At 45.0% G+C, this 21,366-nt stretch overlaps 1 protein-coding gene and 1 long non-coding RNA gene across 6 annotated transcripts in view; one reads left to right on the top strand and one right to left on the bottom strand.

Moving 5' to 3' along the window:
• Positions 1-21,366, bottom strand: part of FAM168A (family with sequence similarity 168 member A) — a 205,016-nt gene that overhangs the window by 6,292 nt on the left and 177,358 nt on the right. For 4 of the 5 annotated variants that reach the window (XM_032639331.1, XM_032639332.1, XM_032639335.1 and 1 more), the window contains exons 3-7: positions 19,054-19,134; positions 9,572-9,697; positions 2,900-3,042; positions 1,885-2,059; positions 441-571 (exon numbers count right to left, since the gene is read on the bottom strand). In XM_032639331.1, coding sequence (XP_032495222.1) covers positions 459-571; positions 1,885-2,059; positions 2,900-3,042; positions 9,572-9,697; positions 19,054-19,134 — 638 coding nt within the window. In that variant the 3' untranslated portion in view covers positions 441-458. The remainder of the gene's footprint in view (positions 1-440; positions 572-1,884; positions 2,060-2,899; positions 3,043-9,571; positions 9,698-19,053; positions 19,135-21,366) is intronic. The other variant, XM_032639336.1, reaches the window with a different exon arrangement.
• Positions 3,039-16,788, top strand: LOC116757539. Its single transcript, XR_004350994.1, has 3 exons — positions 3,039-9,593; positions 15,582-15,686; positions 16,628-16,788. It is a non-coding gene; the product is annotated as an uncharacterized LOC116757539 (long non-coding RNA).

Raw genomic sequence — 21,366 nt, 5'->3', positions numbered from 1 at the left:
CCAGGGTTTCTGCCTGGCCCCAGTCAGAGCCAACATCTGACTGAGGTAAAAGTTCATTGGAAGAATGGGGCCCACAGGTAGAAGACGCCTGAAGACTGTATGGTAAAGAGCACAGAATTTAGTACTAGAGGATTGGAGTTCAAGTCCCAGTTTTTACTGGCTAAGTGATGTTGAACTATGTATTTATCTGTAAAATAGAGCTAATGATCCTTATTTCACAGAGCTACTGTGATGATCATGAGAGAGCATACGTTAAGTATCTAGAATATATATAAAGTTACAGCTATTATTAAGAGCTATATTACTGAACCTGGAGCAGGAAAGTAACTGGTAACTGTCACCTGCCCCTTGCTGACACCTGTGCTTCAGACCAAGACAGGGGCTTTGAAACAATTCTGTTTTGTCACCCTCCTACCTCTCCCACCCTGGGCCCCACTCACTTGGATGGGATGCAGGCTTTACCAGTGCGGGGGCACATAGCTGTACGCAGGGGTCCCTTGGGCCCTGTATGCTGGCATGGAGACAGGGTGTGCCCCAATCGCGGTGTGCTGGGGTGCAGTCAGCAGGGTACCTGAGCATCCAGAGAGAGAAGAGTAAACCTGATGAGGCCGTCCCAGAGCGCTGGGATGAAGAGGATGAAGCCACAGCCTTTCACACAGCTGCTGCCCACCCTTCCGCATCTTGCCAGGGGAAGCGTTCCTCATGCTCCAGGACAGTCACTCACTCATCCTCAGTGGCCTCCTTTCACCCTTCTTTGTATGCTCCCCTCACTGCACCAACATCACACTGAGTGGTGATCGCTGGTTCACATCGTTGTGTTCCCACTAACCTAGTTGTTCCTACAGGTAGGGTTCTGGTCTGATCTATCAGTATTTGGTCCCCAGGACCCAACCAACAAGGCTGGCACCCAGCAGACATTCAATAGCTTGCTGACCTGATCTGGGGAGTGAGAGGCCTCAACAACGCCTACATTAGGGGGCAGAATAAAATCCCAACTCCCAACTCCTGTCCACTCAACCCCTCATACTCTCTTCCCCCAGAAGGTGACCTAGCTGATTCTTTGAAAGTTGGGTCTCTAAAGGTTATTCAGAGCCCTCTTTTCTTCTCATGCCTTTCTTTTTAATGCCAGTTCATCCAAAGACTTCCCTAAACCTGCTCTTCCTCTGGCATCTCTCCCTGCCCCCATTCTCAAGGTTCCCGAAGGGCAGGGTTTCTGGAGTAAGCCAGAAATGGAGAAGGGGTCCTCTTGGACTCCTGCTTCTCCTAAGCCTCACAATTAATTATTGGACAGGTCCTTAAGCTCCTGCCTGCTAAATAACATTGCCCTATGCCCTCCTTTCTGGAACCCTGCTGCTACCAGAGTCCTAGCATCATCATGTCTCCTCTAAACCAGAGCTTCCCCCTGGCTAAGCCTGCCTCCACCTTGCAGCCAGAGAGAATGAGTAAACCAAACTCCATCTCTCCTCTGCTTAAACCCCTTTCTATCTCCCCATTACCTAAAGGTATTCAAGACTCTCCACCACTTTATCTCTGACAACTATTCCAGCCACCCTTCCAACTCCATGCCCCTATTTTCTAAGTGATTTAGACCATTTCCATTCTGTGAATGTGCTTTACCCATGTTTTTTACCCCTGGACTGCCCTTCCCTTTTTCGTCTCTCTGGTTAGCCTCTGTTCACCCTTTAAGGCCTAGCTCAATACGTCCTCCTTGGTGAAATCTTCCCCATCCCTGTGGACAGAGTTAGAGGGTCCTCCTCTGTGTTCCCAGAACCCCCAGGCATAGAATTCTTCATGCTTTGCTACAATCGATTCCATGACTGTGTTCTCCACTGTCATGAGTTCCTGGAGGAAGGGGATGGACACCAACACAGATGTTGCCCTTACCTGCTGACATCGCCATGGTGGTGCCGGCCACCATGCCCATGGCCACACCATTGGTCCTGGGAGCAGCGACAGGCGCCGGGTAGATGGCAGAGGGAATGCTGTTGGGCTGGACGACCGTGGTGTGGTGGATGACATGGGGCTGGGCAGCATACACCGGCTGTGTGTAGTAGGCTCCCTGGGGGAAAAAAGGCTGAGGTCACACAGGCTTCTGGAGAGGAGGGGAGCCTGTCCCAAACCCTAAGGGATGGGGTCAGAGAAGCTCTGGCCCAGGGACACAAGGTCTGGGGCTCTGCTTCTGTCTTCTACGTGGCTGTGGACAGTTCAGTGCTGGGTTCAGCTTCTGGTCTGAAAAATAAGGCTTGAACCCTGTCCTGCCTCACTCCTAGGGCTGCTATGATGATCTACTATGTTTATCTTATTGCAATGTGCTTCTTCTTAGACTGCTTAAAATATAAAGGTAGGGACCACGATCAGTGAGTGAAGAGGGGTGTGGAGGAGGCTGGTGAACTTCAGGGCACTGTGCATGGGCACACATGAGAGATTACTGGTGGGAGTATCACACTGGTGTGAATGCTGCCATTCTACATACTGGAAAAATGTCATAAATGCAGAGCACTTCCCCAAATGTCTCTTACTATCTATTTCCCTGGAGGCAAAAAAGGTTGAGGATGGAGACAATGGTCTGAGGTGACATCCCACTGCCTGGATCACATGACTGCTTTGTGCTGTCACAGCCCCACAGGTCTGCTGACCTTTGGGCAGAGTAGACAGGGCGTCCTGGATCATCTTAATCCAGAGCTTCTCAAATGTTTTTGCTAAATAATAACAAGAGCCTCAGACTGTGGACTGAGGTAGACTGGGGGAGTGTGTAGACTGCAAGGTTATTGTTTTAATGACACAACAGCGACAGTTCATCAGAGCCACGAACTCTCTTCTTCACCCCCCTCCACCCTACCCAGGCTGGTGGCTCCTTTACCTGCAGAAGAAGTGGTCCCGGGCTTCTACATGTACCTACCTGGGCATACAGATTCTGCTGGGGGTAGGCACTTCTGATGGGATACATGGCCGTCTGATAGGGGTTGGGTGATGGGGAGTAGGGGGGCGGAGCAGTATTACTCTGGGTCGGTGGGACCTTGTATGGTGTCCCCGCAGTATATCCTGTACCAAGGCAATAAGAGAGACTTTCAATTAGTTGGCAGAACAGCATCGCTGGAAGGCAGCAGGTCCCAGTCAACGACTCCCCAGACAAACATGGGCTGAATCCAGGCTGGAAACACAGATGAGAACAGACAGAGAACAGGGCTCCACCCAGAGAGCCCGGGCCCCAGAGGCAGCTCCCTCAGTGGCTGCATGTGTGGCATCTTTTATTTCTCTGTCTCAGGGCTCTGATCTATAAAATAAGAGGCTGGGACCAGATAATCTCTTAAGGGACCCTTGCAGCTCAAACAGTCTGGGACTCTGAGCCATGTGCCATGAGACAGGCAGGTGTGCATGGACGGGAGACCCTCAACCTGCTCGCTCTATACTGCACTCTCTCCTCTTGCTTTTCTGTCTCCGTACTCAGCACCTCAGGGCATCCTCTCCTGCCGCTTCTGTCTTGCTTTCTCCTGTATTCTCTTTCTCCTTTTATCTCTCTCCCTTTTTGGACTGCCCTCCACCATGTTCCCCTTCTTCCCTGCCAAGTTTTAAGGTGGAAACCCCACTCAAAACCCCATTCAGAGACCCTCATCTTCTGGGATGCTGAAAAACTTTGCTCTACACAGCTGGCCTTTCCTCCCCTCCTGGGGTTTGGGGGAGGGCCACCACTGTCTGAAAGACTGAAGTCAAGGATCAAAAAGGTTCACATCGACCTGGAACCCAGGCCATGTGGGGTCAGCAGGGTGGACTGAAGCTGGGTAGGGGCTGAGAAGTCAGGCCCCAGGAAGCTCACAATCAGCCATTCAAACAAATTGTGCTGCCTTTGAATTTTCTGGAAAAGAGAGTCAGATCCTAAGTTTGCGGGAAAAACCTGAAACATGAATCACTCAGGAACAAGACTGTGTTCTTAGAGAATCACAAAATGGAATGATTCTTTGGAACCCAAGTGATCATCAAGTAGCCCCCACTCTCTTACTCTGTACTAGGGGATCCTGGGGTTCAGAAAGAGCAAGTCTTTTTAGGAACACCACCTTCTTTCTGAGTTGAAGGGACAGTGCCAAGGGATCCTGGCTTTGGATGTCCAATGGGGTGCCGCTGGGGCTTCTTCCCTGTCCCCGTCCTGGCTTGGTCTGGCTGACACATCACTGAACCTCTCCTGGCCTCAGGTCTTTCTCCTACAAGATGCTCACCAAGGACCCTTTCAGTAACATGGGGCTGTTTTTACAAGAAGGGACTGGGGCCAGAGTGAAAAGGGTGCTTTACTGGAAGAGAAGAGGTCCAGGCTTCAGGCCAGGATTTCCTCCAATCTGCTGTGACTATTGGCAAGTCTCTGGGCCTTAGTTTCCTATTTTGTAAAATTAGAAGGCTAAAAATGAAGATCTCTTCCTGAACTAAAATCCCATTTTTCTGAAGACCCTGGGTCTCTTCTACCCTAACCCCAAGTTAAAGCAAGCTGCCACACAGTCACAAATCTCTCTCAAGTCACACCACAGCTTTGGCATGGTGACCCCCTGCCCCTGATGAGCTACTCAGAAGGGTATGAGAGCAGTTATTTAGTCACCACCCAAGGCACCACTGAAAAGCTGTCCTGCCCTCTCCTCTGGAATCATGTCATTTATCTTTCCACCTGCAGACCCATAGTTTGTTCCATGAGAAACTGGAGAAACTGATTTTGTGGTCAAATATGCTTGGGAAATAAGTAGCAATGGGGCTGGAAAAATACATTAATGAGAAGGTAGCACTGATTAGAAACTAACTGGAAGTGGAGGTACGAGTCAGTTGAGGAAAAAGTCTAGAGCAGGTTCCTCCAAGTTTCTAGATTGTGCAGCTAATCATGAAATGTGGTCACAGGAGGAGAAACAGATACTGTGGGGAAGACAGGGAGTCTAGGTTTGCAGACATCTAGAAGGAGCTATTTGAGGTGTACTTCACCTTGGAGACACAGTTTGCTTGTCTGTAAAACAAAGGGGATTCTCAAGATGGGTGTGTCCCAAGAGTATACAAGGGATCCTAAGTGTTCTTTTGCCACCCCGCCCCCCCGCCAAAAAAAAAAGGACAAGGAGAAGGTGGGAGGGAAGGGGGAAGAGGGGGAGGAGGAGGAGAAATATAAAATAAGAGAGAAAATAGGTTTTATTCCATGACACTGAGAAGTTTTAAAATGATAGGATGAACTGTGAATCTCCAAGATAGGGATATGCAGGAGACTATTTCCAAATTTGTTTTACCACAGGATCTTTTATTCATCCTATTCACATTTAAAACATGCAAACTACAATTTTGTGTGTGACTGTAGCTTGTTTTGGTAAATCAAATTTTACTGTAACACAGCCATGCCCATTCATTTACATACTGACTATGGCTGCTTTACTGGTAGAATGGTAGTTATGGCAGACATCATAAGGCCCCAAAAGCCTAAGATATTTATTATCTGGCCTTTACAGGAAAAGCCTGCTAACTTCTGATTTAAAGGAATAAAACAGGTTATGGGGAGTCCTGCCAGAGTGGAGAGCACCTCTCTTCCATGCAGGAGGGCAGGACACCCCTGAATCCTAAGATGCCTGTCTCTGAAAGCTACACAGCACGGGGCTGTGATTATAAGTAGTCTGGAGCCAGACTGACTGCCTGGGTCCAAACCCCAGCCCTCCTACTTAACAGCTGTAGAATACATCTGTCTCCTCATCTATAAAATGGGGATAATAATAGCACTTACTTCGTAGGGTTACTGTGATGAATACATTAACTAATAAGTGCAAAGCCCTTAAAAGAATGCCTGACACATTAAAAGCAGTTCATAAAGGTTAGCTATTATTCTTTTCTCTTTCACTGTATAGAGAGATAGTAAGCTTCCTGTTCTAGGGGGTATACAAGCAGAGACTGGTCTGAAAGATGACAGTACATAGGAGGTTAAACTAGTATGACTTTTATGGTGTGATCCAGCTTGGAACACAGACTCCAGGATTCTAAGATTCTAAAATTTGATGGTTTAAAATGCCAAGATTTTAAGATTCTTTAAAGATAACAGGCCAACAGTGCTGGTGACTTTCCTTTATGCTGCCAGAGAATGTGTGCTGAAGTTTTATCCTCTGAGGAAGCCTGCACTAACCCTCTCTGTCACAAGGACAACCATCTAACAAAGTGTTAAGATTATCCCTCTGAGGAAAATCAAAAGGTTCCAAGAGACTGCAGTAGAATTTGGTTTCCACATCCAAGAATAACCTTGTCTACAAATGTATCCTTTCTTCATGTTATGAAATGAGACACACACAAACTCAAAATACAAATCAGTAGCCAAAACACACTGGGTGGCCAAAAAGATGATGCTGGAGAAGAAGGCCTTGCCTATTTGTCCAGACAGGTTGAGAAGGGAGAAGCAGAACTGCAGAGCTAGAAAAGACCTTAGAGATCATCAAGACCAATGCAAACGTTTCACAGATGAGACGCGAGCAAATGAGCGAAGGCTCACGAGGACCCAGGACTCAATGTTCCCTCCTCTGACTACAGTGGTCCCAGTCCTGGGCTCTGTCAGTGATTCAGGTCAATTCTTCTCTCAAGGAATACCTTCACTGGACTAGATAATATCAGAGGACCTTTCTAGTGCTGATATTCTACGTTCTGAGTATTTCAGTGGGACTTCTATTAGAAAATCATTGCAGAGGACATTCCACAACTGACTGATGGTCCTGTCCATACCCCTGAGGATCACTGGAAATTCCCCTGGGGCTGTAGCCTGGGCTACCTTGGGTATCACAAAATTCAGGGTTTATTACTTTATGCACCTAAGTTAAAAAAAAAAAAAAGCTGTTGGATTTGATGCAAACAAAAACGAAACAAAACCAAGTCAAAACAGAAACTCACTGATTTTGCTCAAATGAACTTAGATTCAACTCACTCACTCAGGGCCTGGGTCTCCTGAAAAGAGTTCTACCTCCGTCTGAAGGTTACAGAATTAGGACTTTGGAATGCTATACCTTAAGGACATTAGAGACTTGAATTCAATCCTCTCCAATTCAGATGAAGAACCTAGAGCCCAGGGGAGCAGCAACTTTCCCAAAACTGCACAGCAAATCAGTGCGGGGCTGGGCCCAGAGTTCAGGGCTTACCATGCCCTGGGCAGAGCTCATTTCTGAAATTATACGTCTCTGTAGTCCAATCTTGGACATTTGGTATATTGGCCTTTGTGTCTTCATTTCATTAAAGGCAATATTGTGAAAGGAAAAAGGAATTTGATCACTAGCAGTCCCAGCCCTGACTTATGAAAGAGGCTTTGTTTATGGTACCCTATTCTTTCTCTCAGGTTGCTAACCATAATTTTAGACTCCATCAAATAGGGTAATAAAGAGAGTGTGTACATTAGCAAGATAAAACTTTTTCAGCCCTCTCTTCAATCCTTCTGCACTGTCATAAATCTTTTTCAGTTGTAGAGCCCCTACCACCTTCAAACACATTGATCCTCATATCAAGGATGCCTTTTAGACGGATCAGTTTATTGACTATCAGATTTATATGTCTGGACAAAGCTCTATGTATGATTCTTGCCTTGACCCCCCAGTCTCCTTGTTGGCAGCTGAACAAGAGAGTGCTGAATAAGTAGAAGGGAGACCTAACTACAAACAGGCTTAGCAAGTGTTAGTGAAATTACATTGAATTTGTCAAAGTGCCCTGAGTTTTCTGTGGTATTAGAAGCCACAAAATCTGTGTGCTGGGAAGAACTCTGGTGGGACATGGGAGGACCAGTCAATCCCACCTCTATTTACGGATTATAAGAAAGAGAGCACATCTTGGCCCTTTCTAGGGACTGTGATAGCCTGTGAGAGGACAGTGGGATATAGCTACTGGACTTTTCAGTGGAACTTTAGGAAGATGTCAACATAGTGGAAGGCAAGGCCTTCGAATACTCAGACTTTCTCATTGTGGAAAGGGTTGCTTCTGGAGGGAATGAATACTCCATACCTGGAGATGTGTGAACAAAGGCTAGTTGGCCAACTACTGGCCTGGGCAGCTAGAGAGGAGGCCCCTGAAAGAGTGGAAGATATTGGGTATACAGCACCAAGGTGATAGAATCAGGAGCCTAATAGCTAGAGAGAACCTTAAAGATGACCTAGTCCAACCCACTCATGTTACATTTGGAAAAAGCAAGGTCCAAAGCACAGACATGAATTAACCAAGGTTACACAGAACCAAGTCTAGAATCCAACTCTTTTGGTCTTCCACTCCAGGCTTCTTTCTGCTACACTACAGCAGGTGTGTCTATATGCATCTACCTCCATATGTGCAGATATAAGACCGAATATGCATGTATATGCCCATTTACATATATAATATCATAGGTACCTGGAAAAATTCCCTACTGCTATCATCCCTCTCTTAAATAAGAGTAAAATTAATCTCAAGGAAAAAAGTCAGTAATAGAAACTTAACTTGGGTGATACACTTTTCTAGTCGTGCTGCTTACCAGTTGGATGGCATTGGGCATATTACCTTTCTGAGCCTCAGCGTTCAAACTGGAATAAAAATCCACCTAAATAGGACTACAGTGTAGATTAAATGAGAGGGTGATCATGAAAACATATTCTGCAAAAGGTGAAAGTTATGTTGTATAAACGTAAGTTGATGTTGACCTGAAGGGGCAATGATAGCTAAGGAGAAAATAACATTTTGAAGAAAAATTTTAAATACAATGTATTCTTCTAATTTACTTACTTAATAGATTAACACTTCACTGAACCCCAAACCATCGGGCCTAGTCTGCAACATCCCTCCGAGGGCCTGTGCAGCCCTTGCTGGCACAACTTAAGAGACTGGCACTCACCACATCCAAAGCCAGCCACTCCTCTTTTGGACAACTGCAACAAGGCATGAAGCTTTTCCTCATACAGAGTCAAAATGCCACTCAGTCATTTCTAAACACTCGTCCTCATTTTACCCAGTGGAGCCATTTTGTGTTAAAAATCAGATGTGAAGGTGAAACCATCAGTCACTCTACTGAGCCTCGAGTGAAGTGACCAATCTGACAGGCCAGATGGTTTCCGACCTTCACGAGGACTTCCTGCACATACCTTGCTCTCACAGTGTAGCCTCCATGAGGGCAGTGTTTCTCAAGCAGGGGGCAATTTTGCCCCCAGGGATATGCACAGGACAGCACCCCCCCAACCAAGAATTATCTGCTCCCCATGTCCACAGTGCTGAGGTTGAAAAACCCTGTGCTAGTTGGAGGAACCCCCTCTGTCCAAAAGTCCACAAGACTTTAAAGTGCCCTCTGTCCTTCCCTTGAAATGCAGTAACAGTCCTTCCCTCATCAAACTCATTGGCCAGGTGAGTACTTCCTTTTCTCTCCCTCACTGCTTTGTGTCTCCTCAAAGCAGGGTGTGTGATCAAAGAGGATGACCGTTTCTATATGAGGAGGGCCAATTTTTTGGTGGGTAGGAGAGAGAACCTCTTAAAACAGTGTCCTATAAATGTCAGTTTTAAAAGTTCCCTTTCCTTTCTTCCTAAGAGGCAAATCAGTCCCAACCAAGGGGAACAAGGAAAGGAGGAGACAGGCTGTATTTACTGAAAGCCGCAGAGGATGCTTGGTAAGTTCGGTTCTCGGTCCCGGTGTCCACTGGGAGGTGGAAGGTGCCTTCAGTGCCACAGGAAGACGAGTTCTGTGGCCAGGCCTGTTTCATCAGCAGAGTTGCTTAAGGGAAGACACAAGAATGGCATTAGGCAGAAATAAGAAGTGGGCACCACCAATCACAGACACAAAAGCAAGGATCTTGAGCTGGACGGAAACATATAACCCAAGGGGCCCTGTTCAGACACACAGGATGGTTCAGCTTTCTGAGATGGGTGAGTGGTTGGGAGGAGTGCTGAAGTGACCTTCTAAACGATTTGAAACTGAGAAGACCTAAGCTTATACTAAGTAGGGGAGTCAGGATTTTCTACCCAGTACCAAACCCATGAAAATGCTTATGAATACTGCCTTCTACTGCCTGACATTCTAGCCTAAGACTCTGGGATACTCCTTAGCCACCCGCTCGTTAACGTGTAGCAACTCAGAGCCTTTGACTATGTACTGGGCCAGATCAACTGAGTACCCCTTTTTATGCCTGAAATCTCATCTGGAGGTGTATTTAACAAATTGTTTTCAAAGAGCGACCCCAAAATACTAATAACCACATGACATGAACCTTGCTGGACTGCCATTTCCTCTAAAGGGACTGAGCTTTGGTGGCTTACAAGGCAAGGCTGTCCAGCGGGACACTACCTGCAAACCTCTTCTCCTGTAGACCTAGCCAGGGCCAGACAAACCTCTTGCACCTTTTATGTCTCCTGCTGAGGTGCTACTGGTGCTCCACCTGAGATATCGCCTCATGAATTAGAGATGATCTTTTGGGCCACTTAGAAAGCAAATGTCAAACTTGGGGTAGGTGTGAAATAGAGATGAGGCTCAGTTTGAAAGAAATCTGCAGAGACTTCCCAGGCTGACTCAAAGCTCAGCTTGAGAAATTTGAAGGATGATGTTTCCTATGGAATAGAAGTGGGGAGTGACTCAAAAAACTTACCTTCATGTGTCCTGTAGGGAAGGAAAGAGGAAATAGGGTTTCAAAGGGGGTGGGGGGAGGGATTGCCTAACATTTTAGGTATCTCCCTTGATATATTTTCAAACAATAGAGGGAAAAAAAAATTTTTTTTTTTTTTTTTGGCCACACCGTGCGGCTTTTGGGATCCAAGTTCCCCGACCAGGGATTGAACACGGGCCCTTGGCAGTGAAAGTGGGGAGTCCTAACCACAGGACCACCAGGGAATTCCCGAGGAGAAATATTCTTGACCCAAATTTCTACTTGTGGCTGAAGAATGATTTTAACAGTATCTTTTCCACTCAGATGAGGTCTTGGGAGACATGGATATGGGGTGTTTTAAAGTATATTAGTATTGGCAACAGTTGGATATACGTGAAACATTTTAACAAGGGGCTAGGTAAGACAGGGCGGTATGAGAAGCAAGTTTGCCTATACCCTCTCATTCCATCAGGACAAGGATAATCCACCTCCAGAGAGATCTCCATAAACTCCTCTGCCTGTCCAGGTAACAGGAAATGCCTCTGGTTCCTTCAGTCATGGAAGTACTGGGGTCAGAGGAGGAGGTCAAAGACTCTACTGTTTTTGCTGAACCAAGGATAGAAGTATAGCTGTTCTGGGCTGACTCTGCGCTTGCATCAATGGCCCGCAATATATACAGCGGATGCTGAGAAATGAGAAGGAAATCATGGGCAGGGAAGTGAGACACTAAAAGGAGAATTCTGGTAGAAGAAAATGGAGATCCAGCAGAATTCCAATGCAGAGTCCAGGGCCTTTGCTGGACATTACAACATGACTCTGCAGACAACACAGGAGGAGGGCAGTCAATTTAAACAATTATCATGGGTTTCTTTTCCTAGGGGGCAGGGATGGGTGGAGTGGTGGGAATTAATAAAGGACCCAATTAGTGTTGAAAAATCTTATTAAGATAGCTCCAGATTTAGAATCTACCACTCCACGTGGCTGGAAAGCCCTGGCCACCTAAAACAACTCCCTAAAAAGTGAAACATGTAGCTCTGAGAAGTCCGATAGAGCAAGCCCAGGCCCTCAAGACCCCACAGGAATCCACCAGGGAGCAGGAGGCCTAAATTTGGCTGCTGAGAATTTGGAGGACCTGTTCTGGTCCAGTTTTTAACCCAAGTGGTGCATCTTTACCATAATTTTAATCATAAGCCAAAAGTCTGACAGCCTAAAGGACTGTGTGACAATTAAAGTAAGTAAATCAAAATTAACCAAAGAGTGACTGAGGCCTACACTGCATTCAGCACTGAGGGGAGCGCCACGGTGGACAGGAACACACGTGGGTCATGGTCACTGCACACCAGGTATTTATGGTCTAGCTGGGGATGCAACACAGCCACACGCCAACCAGAGAGTGAACAAGACAGCATTACACACAGTAAAACAATGTTCCAGATTAACCAGGAAAGAAGGAAGTGCGACCGTGCCTTTGATTATGTGTTTCCCAACTGAGCAAGTGAGCTAACCTAAACATGTTCCTGAAGAAGTGGGTATTTTCTTCTGGCTTCATTATAAAGAAAACAAATACTAATATTTTCTATATTTTTCTGTATATATGAATATATAATAATTTAAATAACTGGATAAATATGAAGGCTGAAAACAACAAATAACAGCTGTCGACTTGACTTCCTCATTAGTTAGCTATACGTCCACATACAATTCTAAAGAAACCCATTCTGCTGCTGGTAGTGATTCAGAGCTCAGCTGTGGGATGAAGACAATCCAACTGAAGCTTTTAGAGGCATGGTAATAGAGGACGCTGCTCTGACAGGTATGCCTGTTCTTGGGTGCCATGAAAGGTACCAACTCCTAGAAACGGTTTATATTTTGAATAAATACAAGTGTATATACGTCAAATATTATTGAGGTGTACGTTTGAGACTACGTACTTTTGCACTTTATGTAGTACTATATATGTACTATTCCTCAATTTAAAAAAAGAGAGAGAGAGAACCCATGGCAGTGAAGGGCCACGGCCCAGTCACAGCATGCGGCCCACGTCCAAGTGCTGGGTTGTTCACATCCCTGGACACGGGGCCCTCACGCCCTCTGACACTTGAACAATCTGTTAAGCACACTTACAAGGAGGAGAGGCAGCAAGGGACCATCATCCTGAACAATGTAGTAAGTCAGGAAATCTGAGTTCTAGCCTGGGCTGTGCCACTTATTAGCTGTGGGACCTTGGGCAAGTCACTATACCTTTCTAAACTTCAGGTCTGTTGTCTCATAAAATGGCAATAATAACCACTCCTTGATTGCTTCATAGTATTGATCGTGAGGATCAAAGGTCAAGTGTCAGCCAGTCTTACAGTTTCTAATTCTGGTGTCTGTCTACTCTTCCATCCCCACAGGTGTGGACAGCTCCAATGGAAGCTCTCATCACCTCTTACCTGAATTATTGCAACTGCTTCCTCACTGTTCTGTTTGTTTTTAAACCTGCCAACTCCAATCTCCAAGCTGCAGTCAGAGTGATATTTCTAAGACCTAAACCTAATCACAAAAACTTCTTTCTTAAAAACATTCCATGGTTCTCCATTACCTAACTCCTTGTGTGGCACTCAAGGCCCCTCGTGATCTAGTCCTATGATCTCTCTAGACTCACTGTTCTCACTCTCAAACCCTACATGACAGCCACACAAACTGTTCACCATTCCCAGACTATGCCAAGAAGCATCACTCCTCTGTATTTTTGCTCACACTGCTCACTCTTCCTGGCATGTTCTTCCCCAAATACCACCTGGTAGACATTTATTAATCCATAAACCAGGAGCTGAAGACTCACCTCTATTATGAAGTCCTTTCTTTTCCCCACTTCTTGATCACAGCCCCCTCATGTATCCCACTTGGTTCACTATCCCAGTTCCTGTGATTCTTAGAAGCCCTTGTACTTGCTAGTTTGTCCATCTCCTCCACTAAACTTTGAGCTCCTTGAAAACAGGAATCCTGTCTTACTGAACTTTGTATCTTCAAAGGGCCAGCTTAGGGTCTGGGACAGAACATTTTGTGAAGAGAAGAGCTCCATACATACACTTTAGTATTTCTATTTCAGATGCTATAACAGGAGAGGTGAGGAGGCAGGAGAGCTTCTCTCACTTCATATGGAGTCTTCTGTTCAAATTCATATATCCTGAGGCAAACAAACACGACTCCTCATAAACAATAAGAGAAATGGGTCTGTGACTAGCAAAATTGAAAGAATAAGATTGTAAGAGGGCAACCTGTTAGCATTTAAAGGGACCTCAGAGATCATCTGGAATAAAACACTTTATCTATGGCCTGGAGACATTAGCAAATTGCCCAAGATCACGCAGCCCACAGCAGCAGCAAGAAGAGATTTTCACAGCTCATCTCCTAAAAGATGTGCCACACACAAATTCAATTTTCAACATCCAAATAATTCAAGGTTAAAAGTCGAGAAAGTGTGCAGAGACTTTACGAAAACATTGTCCTGAGCAGCCCAGGTGAGGGTGGTGAAAGCAGCAAGTCCCTCCTATGGTCCCTTCCTGTCTATGACAAAAAAGGACCTAGTCAAGTTACACTGCTGGGACCCTCACAGGTGCCCAGAAGTTCCCGTGGTGCCTTGGGCCTGGAGTCCACACTGCCCAGAGAATCCAGCTCTGGTCCCTGGCTTATTAGCACACTTGACCCTCACCTCTCACCATCCAGGAAAATGCCCCCCAAATGAGCCAGAGCTCGCTGGGCTAAGGGAATAGATTGTATCTAAAGTTAACCAGGTCTTCAAACATGTGAGACTGCCAATGGAGATGGAAAATCTGATCGTGGGGCAGACTGGTGTTTTGCATTCTTACAGGCATAATCCAGGTACTCCTCCGCAGGGGCTGCCATAAAGCCAACAGAGGAGCCATAGAGACCCAGGAATTTTTGTTCACTTGTTTGTTTGAATTCAGCAGCCACGTGAGGGTAAAGGTTTCCGACCTCGGTCAGATGGGACCCCAGAGGTGAGGAAGGGGAGAGACGCCTTTTAGTGCCATGATCCTTCACTGCTGCCCTAGGGGACGGTTCGTGTGTGTCTCCAACCCATGATTTTGCACCATCAGACATGTTCCTGCATGCTTCAGGAACTGCTGCTGAGCCACCTGGGGGAGCCCAAGCCTAGGGGATGGGATTTGGGGAGGAAAGGAGAGGGGATCTACTTTTGTTACGAGATAACACATTCATAGGCCATAATACAGATGAGGAAAAATAGCTCTCCTACCATAAGCTGAATGCAGGAACTGAAACTCTGTTGGATAGAAATGTTAGTTGAAATTACCACTAAGAATCTGTGCAAAGTAGTACATATTGCAGTTACAAAAACAAACTTTGTCTTAAAAAAGCAGTTTCCCCCAGGCTACGCAAGAAACAGTGAACGCAAAGGGTGCAAAGTACCTCTACCCTGGAGAGGGTGACAGACTTGCCATCCAGGAAAGCCCATTCATTGAGGAAGGGTATGTCCTTGGATGCCATGACATCCTCCAGGCAGCTGACCCAGAAGCTGCCTGGAAGTATGTAAGTCCAAGTTCCTGCTCTTTGCTTGTCCATGCTAAGAATAAATTTCAAGTCTCCCAAGCATTGCAAAGGGACTTCACACATGACAGAGGCTTTATGTGCTAGAGGAGGTAAAGGTTCAGGGACAAAACCAATCATCTTTGGCCTCTGAAGAGCTCTGTTTAAAGTCCTAGAGGGCCAGGACCAATGCAGAGGCACTTAATTCCCTGAGACCTCTGGGAGAGCATGGTGCTGTACAAGGGGCACAGACTGTGGGCAGACAGCTTGGCTTTGAATCTGAGCTCCACTGCTTTTTAGCTGTACAACTTTGGACACGTTATTTAACCTCTCTGAGCAAAACTGAAGGCAAGAAGCTCTAACTCACAAGATTACGGAAAAAAAATTAAGATTTGTGACAAGACTTGCATAGTGTCTGGAACATGGCAGGTGTTCAGAAAACTCAAATTCCTTTTCCCTCCCCTTCCCCAGGTTCATCATATGCAAAATGGGAGTAATTGTACTTTACAATGCTGCTATGGAATCAAGTGAGACAACAGATGACAATGACTGATAAACAGATTTTTTTGTGAGGAGGTATTTCATTTTTACCTATATTAGTTATCCTGTTTATCCTTTCCCTTCATTTTCAAGTCAGATTACCATTAATATGACCCATCTTTTGGTCTCCAGATTTTGAAAACAAGTCTCTATTGGCTCTGCCTTCTGCGGGGCCAAACAGTTCTTAAGTAAGATCCCTGAAGTCACTAAGAGCTTGGAAGAAAACTTCAAGTACCCACATTGCTTTCAGAACCAATAAAGGAGTGAAATATTTCCCTGCATCCTGGATAGAGGACATCTTTGGGTATTTAGAGCTGCTAAAAATAGCTCTTTCTGAAGCAACTTCTTGGTCTTCTTGAAAAAGCTGAGAGGAATTTAAAACTGAGAGCCTGGCTCCTTTGCAGGCTTCTATCCCGCAGGCATCTCTCAGCATCACAAACGGCCAGCTCCGGAAGGAAGCTGAGAGTACGTACACTGTCCTCTCTGACCTTGAGTCAGCTCCTCCATTGCAGTCAGGAGACCTGGTAGAAGCAGAGGCCAGCCTCCCAACATATGACACGGACCAGTTGTGTGTATGTGTAACTCCAAAGGGAAAAGGATCTGCCCAAAGTCACACCAAAATCAGTAGCAGAGTTAGTGCTGTAACTCCAGTCTTCCAACTCCCAGTTTGGGGCTTTCTGACACAATGTGCTAATACCACCCTGTCTAGTGGACTGTGTGAGAAAATGGTCTGGGTTGGTTTAGTCACAGCTTAGAAATATGTTGACTTTTCAAAAGTAAAATTGGGGAAAATCAAGTTAGACGTGGGTTGATATTTTGTGTGCTTTAAAATTAAAACTTAATCAGTACTTTACACATGCCAGGAGCTTTCCAATTTCTCCCTTCCCCGCATCCCCACAGTCTCAGGCTCTTCCTGTCTGCTCTCCCTTTCCTCTCTAATCTGACTGCTCTAGTCTAACACCTCAATTTCTCTCTAGCCGACTGCAACTATAATGTTGTGGTTAAGAATGCATGCGGGGGGCTTCCCTGGTGACGCAGTAGTTAAGAATCCATCTGCCAATGAAGGGGACACAGGTTCAAGCCCTGGTCCGGGAAGATCCCACATGCTGTGGATCAACTAAGCCCGTGAGCCACAACTACTGAGACTGTCTGTGCTCTAGAGGCCATGAGACACAACTACAGAAGCCCGCTCGCCTAGAGCCCATGCTCTGCAACAAGAGAAGCCACCTCAATGGGAAGCCCGCACACTGCAATGAAGAGTAGCCCCCGCTCACTGCAACTAGAGAAAGCCCACGCGCAGCAACGAAGACCCAACACAGCCAAAAATAAAGTTAAATAAATTAAAAAAAAAAAGACCCAATATAGCCAAAAATAAATAAATAAGTAAATAAATAAATTAAAAAAAAAAAAAAAGAATGCATGCAGGGACTTCCCTGTTGGTGAAGTGGTTAAGAATCCACCTGCTGATGCAGGGGACACAGGTTCGATATCTGGTCCGGGAAGATCCCACATGCCGTGGAGCAACTAAGCCCATGCACCACAACTACTGAGCCTGCGCTCTAGAGCCCGCGAGCCACAACTACTGAGCCCACGCGCCACAACTACTGTAGCCTGTGAACCTAGAGCCCGTGCTCCACAACTAGAGAAGCCACCGCAATGAGAAGCATGTACATGGCAACAAAGAGTAGCCCCCGCTCGCCACAACTAGAGAAAGCCTGCACAGCAATGAAGACCCAAAGCAGCCCAAAATAAAGAAGATATAAATAAATTATTTTAAAAAGTCACAATTGCCAAATAAAACAAATGGTATTAAAAAAAATAATTACTAAACAAGAAAATGAGGGTATTATCATGACATTCAAGGCCTTTCCAAATCTGGCCCTCGCACATCTGTAGTCCAGATTCATGTATTACGCCGCCACCCTAGAGCCTATGCTTCAACCATTCTCACTACTTCAAGTTTCTTCAGTGTCATTCCTCACACCTCCATGTCTTTGCCCAGGCTCTACTCTGCCTAGAATGCCCAACTCTTCCTTTGTATGTTTAAAAGAATGCCTCTTAACAGCAACAACAAAAAAACAACCAAACAAACAAAAAACAATGCCTCTTACTTCTCCCTCAAGTCTCCACTGCTAGGTCCTCTGTGAAGCCTCCCCTACACTCTCAACCCCAGACAGAGGTTGTTCCCTCCTCCACTTCCTCTCTTCTTGTACGTATTCCTTTTACAATATTCATCACACTGTACAGCCACGAATTTGCTCACACGTCAGCTTCCAAATGGACTGTAAGCTACTTCAGGCAAAGACAGCATCCTTCCTTTTTTCTATTCTAGTGGGGAGGACATTCAGCAAATAAATACTTGTTGAGTAAATGAAGAGGAACTTACATAAAACCATCTACAACCATGAGGTAGGTGTAGCACATTTCTCAGAGAGGTGAGGTAACTTGTCTAAGGACTCACAACTAGTGAGTTGAGTAATCAGGATTCAAACCCAGAACTTACTAACTGCAGAGCCCACATTCTTTCTCCTGCTCCTTGAATATTAAAGCACCAGCTGAGAGTGGCTTGTTTTTTTGAGCGTGGGGGTCAAGATGGTGGTAAAACCTCTGCATTGCTCCCAAACTGAAACAAACTTCGATACTTTCAAATCTATTTCAACCTCTATCCAAGGAGTGTTGGGCCTTTATTATTTTTGGAAAACAAGTTCCTCGCTGAAGATTGAAAATGTGGCAAGTCTCTCACTCTCTTCCAAATCCACGTTCAGGAAGGGGTGGGTGGGTGGTGTGTGTGTGTGTGTATATGTGTCAACAGCAGCCTCAGGGGAAACCGAGGGTGTGTGTATGTGTGTGTGTGTGTGTATATATATATGTGTCAACGGCAGCCTCAGGGGAAACCGAGGATGTGTGTGTGTGTGTGTGTGTGTGTGTGTGTGTGTGAGTGAATGGCAGCCTCAGGGGAAACCGAGGGTGTGTGTGTGTGTGTGTGTGTGTGTGTGTGTGTGTGTGTGTATGTGTCAATGGCAGCCTCAGGGGAAACCGAGGGGGGGTGTGTGTGTGTGTGTGTATGTGTGTGTGAACGGCAGCCTCGGGAAACCGAGCAAAAACTGGGTGTGGATACTGGGAGAGCAGAAAAGGTTCTGTGAGGAGGATACACGTCTCAGATATTCCAGCAGAAGAGAGATGGGCCAACTTTAAGTCCCAAGGAGAATGGAAGAAATTCTATTCCCAGAGGCTGAACTGCCCCAGTTCCCAGAGGGGACTCCCTGAACAATCAAGCGTGGACAGGCTGAGCCCAGAGCAATTAAGGACATGAAAAGGCCAGCAAGTGTTTCGGGCTTTATTTTCCCAAATAGAGCCTCACCTCCCACCCCACTCACCACTGCTGGCTTCACTTTTTCCTCACCTGGAGCATAACTGGGGCTATTGGTGGGGTACAGGCTGGGATTGTAGGCAGGGGCTGCAGCTGGATAGGCTGTAGGGTAACCTATGAAGAGACAAAAAAGTTCCATTTAGTTGGGCAAGAAGAAAGCAGATTTCTGAGGAAATGGAATCCAAGTCCCAAGCTTGGCCTTCAGCCTCTTCATGGGCCATTTCAGGTAGTATATGTGACTGGTTTTAGCCTCTCAAGAAAAATCACCAATACCACAGTCCCAACATATACACATTTTTCTGTATGTTTTTTCAAAGCAGTACAAGAAATATATGTCTATATGCTCACTGTAAAAAACCCTGAAACACTATGGAAGTATATATGGTAGAAAGTGTAAGTTTACTTTCACATTCCTGCCACAATACTACTCTCCTCCCCAGAGATAATAGCAGTTTGGCATCTATGTCTCCAGATAGTTTTCCATTAATTTTTATACACATATATTCAGTGGTGAGCTAGTAAATATTTAACAACTGGCTCAAGGGGATTGGGGCGGAGCCCTATTTGTAGCATTTGCTAAGTTCCATGGTGTAAGCACTCCCAACCATGGCCAATTTCAAGCTACCAACATCACTGAATAAGTATAAGTAGCTGAGAAGCTCACAATTGGGTCTAGAGAGCCCACACAAGCCTGATCCAGTCCACCACTGCATATTACATATAAGGATTAAAAAAACGTTTTTTAATTGTGACAAAATATATATAAAATTTGTGACTTTAACCATTTAGGTGTACGATTCAGTGGCACTAATTACATTCACAATGTTGTGCAACCATCCCCACTATGTATTTTTCTAAAAGTTTTTAACCACCCCAAACAGAACTCTGTACCCATTAAGCAATAACACTCCATTCCCTCTTCCCATACCCATCTTAACTTTTTTTTTTAATATGTTTATTGGAGTATAATTGCTTTACAATTGTATGTTCGTTTCTGCTTTATAACAAAGTGAATCAGTTATACATATACATATATTCCCATATCTCTTCCCTTTTGCGTCTCCCTCCCTCCCACCCTCCCTATCCCACCCCTCCAGGTGGTCACAAAGCACGGAGCTGATCTCCCTGTGCTATGCGGCTGCTTCCCACTAGCTATCTATTTTGCATTTGGTAGTGTATATATGTCCATGCCACTCATTTTGTCCCAGCTTACCCTTCCCCCTCCCCGTATCCTCAAGTCCATTCTCTAGTAGGTCTGCATCTTTATTCCTGTCCTGGCCCTAGGTTCTTCATGATTAACTTCTAATCTACTTTCTGTCTCCATGAATTTGCCTATTCTAGATACTTCATGTATTCTAACACATGGAATCAAACACTATTTATTCTTTTGTGCCTGGCTTCTTAGCATAATTTTTTCAGAGTTCATTCATGTTTTAGCATGTATCAGAACTTCATTCCTTTTTATGGCTGAGTAATATTCCACTGTATATATATACCACATTTTGTTTATCTATTCACCTGTTGATGGACACTTGGGTTGTTTCCACCTTTTGGATATTGTGAATAATGCTGCTGTGAACACTGATATACAAGTATCAGTTTGAGTCCCTGTTTTCAATTTTTGGGGGTATATACTGAGGAGCAGAATTGCTGGGTTATATGGTAATTTTACCTTTAGCTTTTTCAGGAGCCACCAAACTGTTTTTCACAGTAGCTATACCATTTTACACTCCCACCAGCAATGCATGAGGGTTCCAATTTTTACACATCCTCACCAACACCTATTATTTTTTTCTATTTTTTAAAAATTATAGCCATCCTAGCAGGTGTGAATTGGTATCTCTTTGTGGTTTTGATGCACATTTCCCTAATAATTAATGATGCTGAACATCTTTTCATGTGCTTATTGGTCATTTGTACATTTGTTTGGAGAAATGTCTATTCAAAACATTTGCCCATTTAAAAAGTTGGGTTGTTTTGTTGTTGAGTTGTAGGACTTTTTAATATATTCTGGATATTAAACCTTTATCAGATTTGTCATACTGAGTGAAGTAAGCCAGACAGAGAAAGACAAATATATGATATTGCTTATATGTGGAATCTAAAAAAAAAAAATGGTACAAATGAACTTATTTACAAAACAGAAATAGAGTCACAAATGTAGAAAACACACTTATGGTTACTGGGGGGGAAGTGGGGGGAGGGGGATAAATTGGGAGATTGGGATTGACATATACAACACTACTATGTATAAAATATATAACTAATAAGGACCTACTGTATAGCATAGGTCAGTTCTCTGGAATGAACTATATGGAAGAAGAATCTAAAAATGAGTGGATATAT

This window comes from Phocoena sinus, chromosome 8, assembly GCF_008692025.1.
Source record: "Phocoena sinus isolate mPhoSin1 chromosome 8, mPhoSin1.pri, whole genome shotgun sequence".
NCBI lineage: Eukaryota > Metazoa > Chordata > Mammalia > Artiodactyla > Phocoenidae > Phocoena > Phocoena sinus.
The sequence above is the reverse complement of the archived record's forward strand: the minus strand, read 5'-3'. Positions and strand labels throughout refer to the sequence as shown.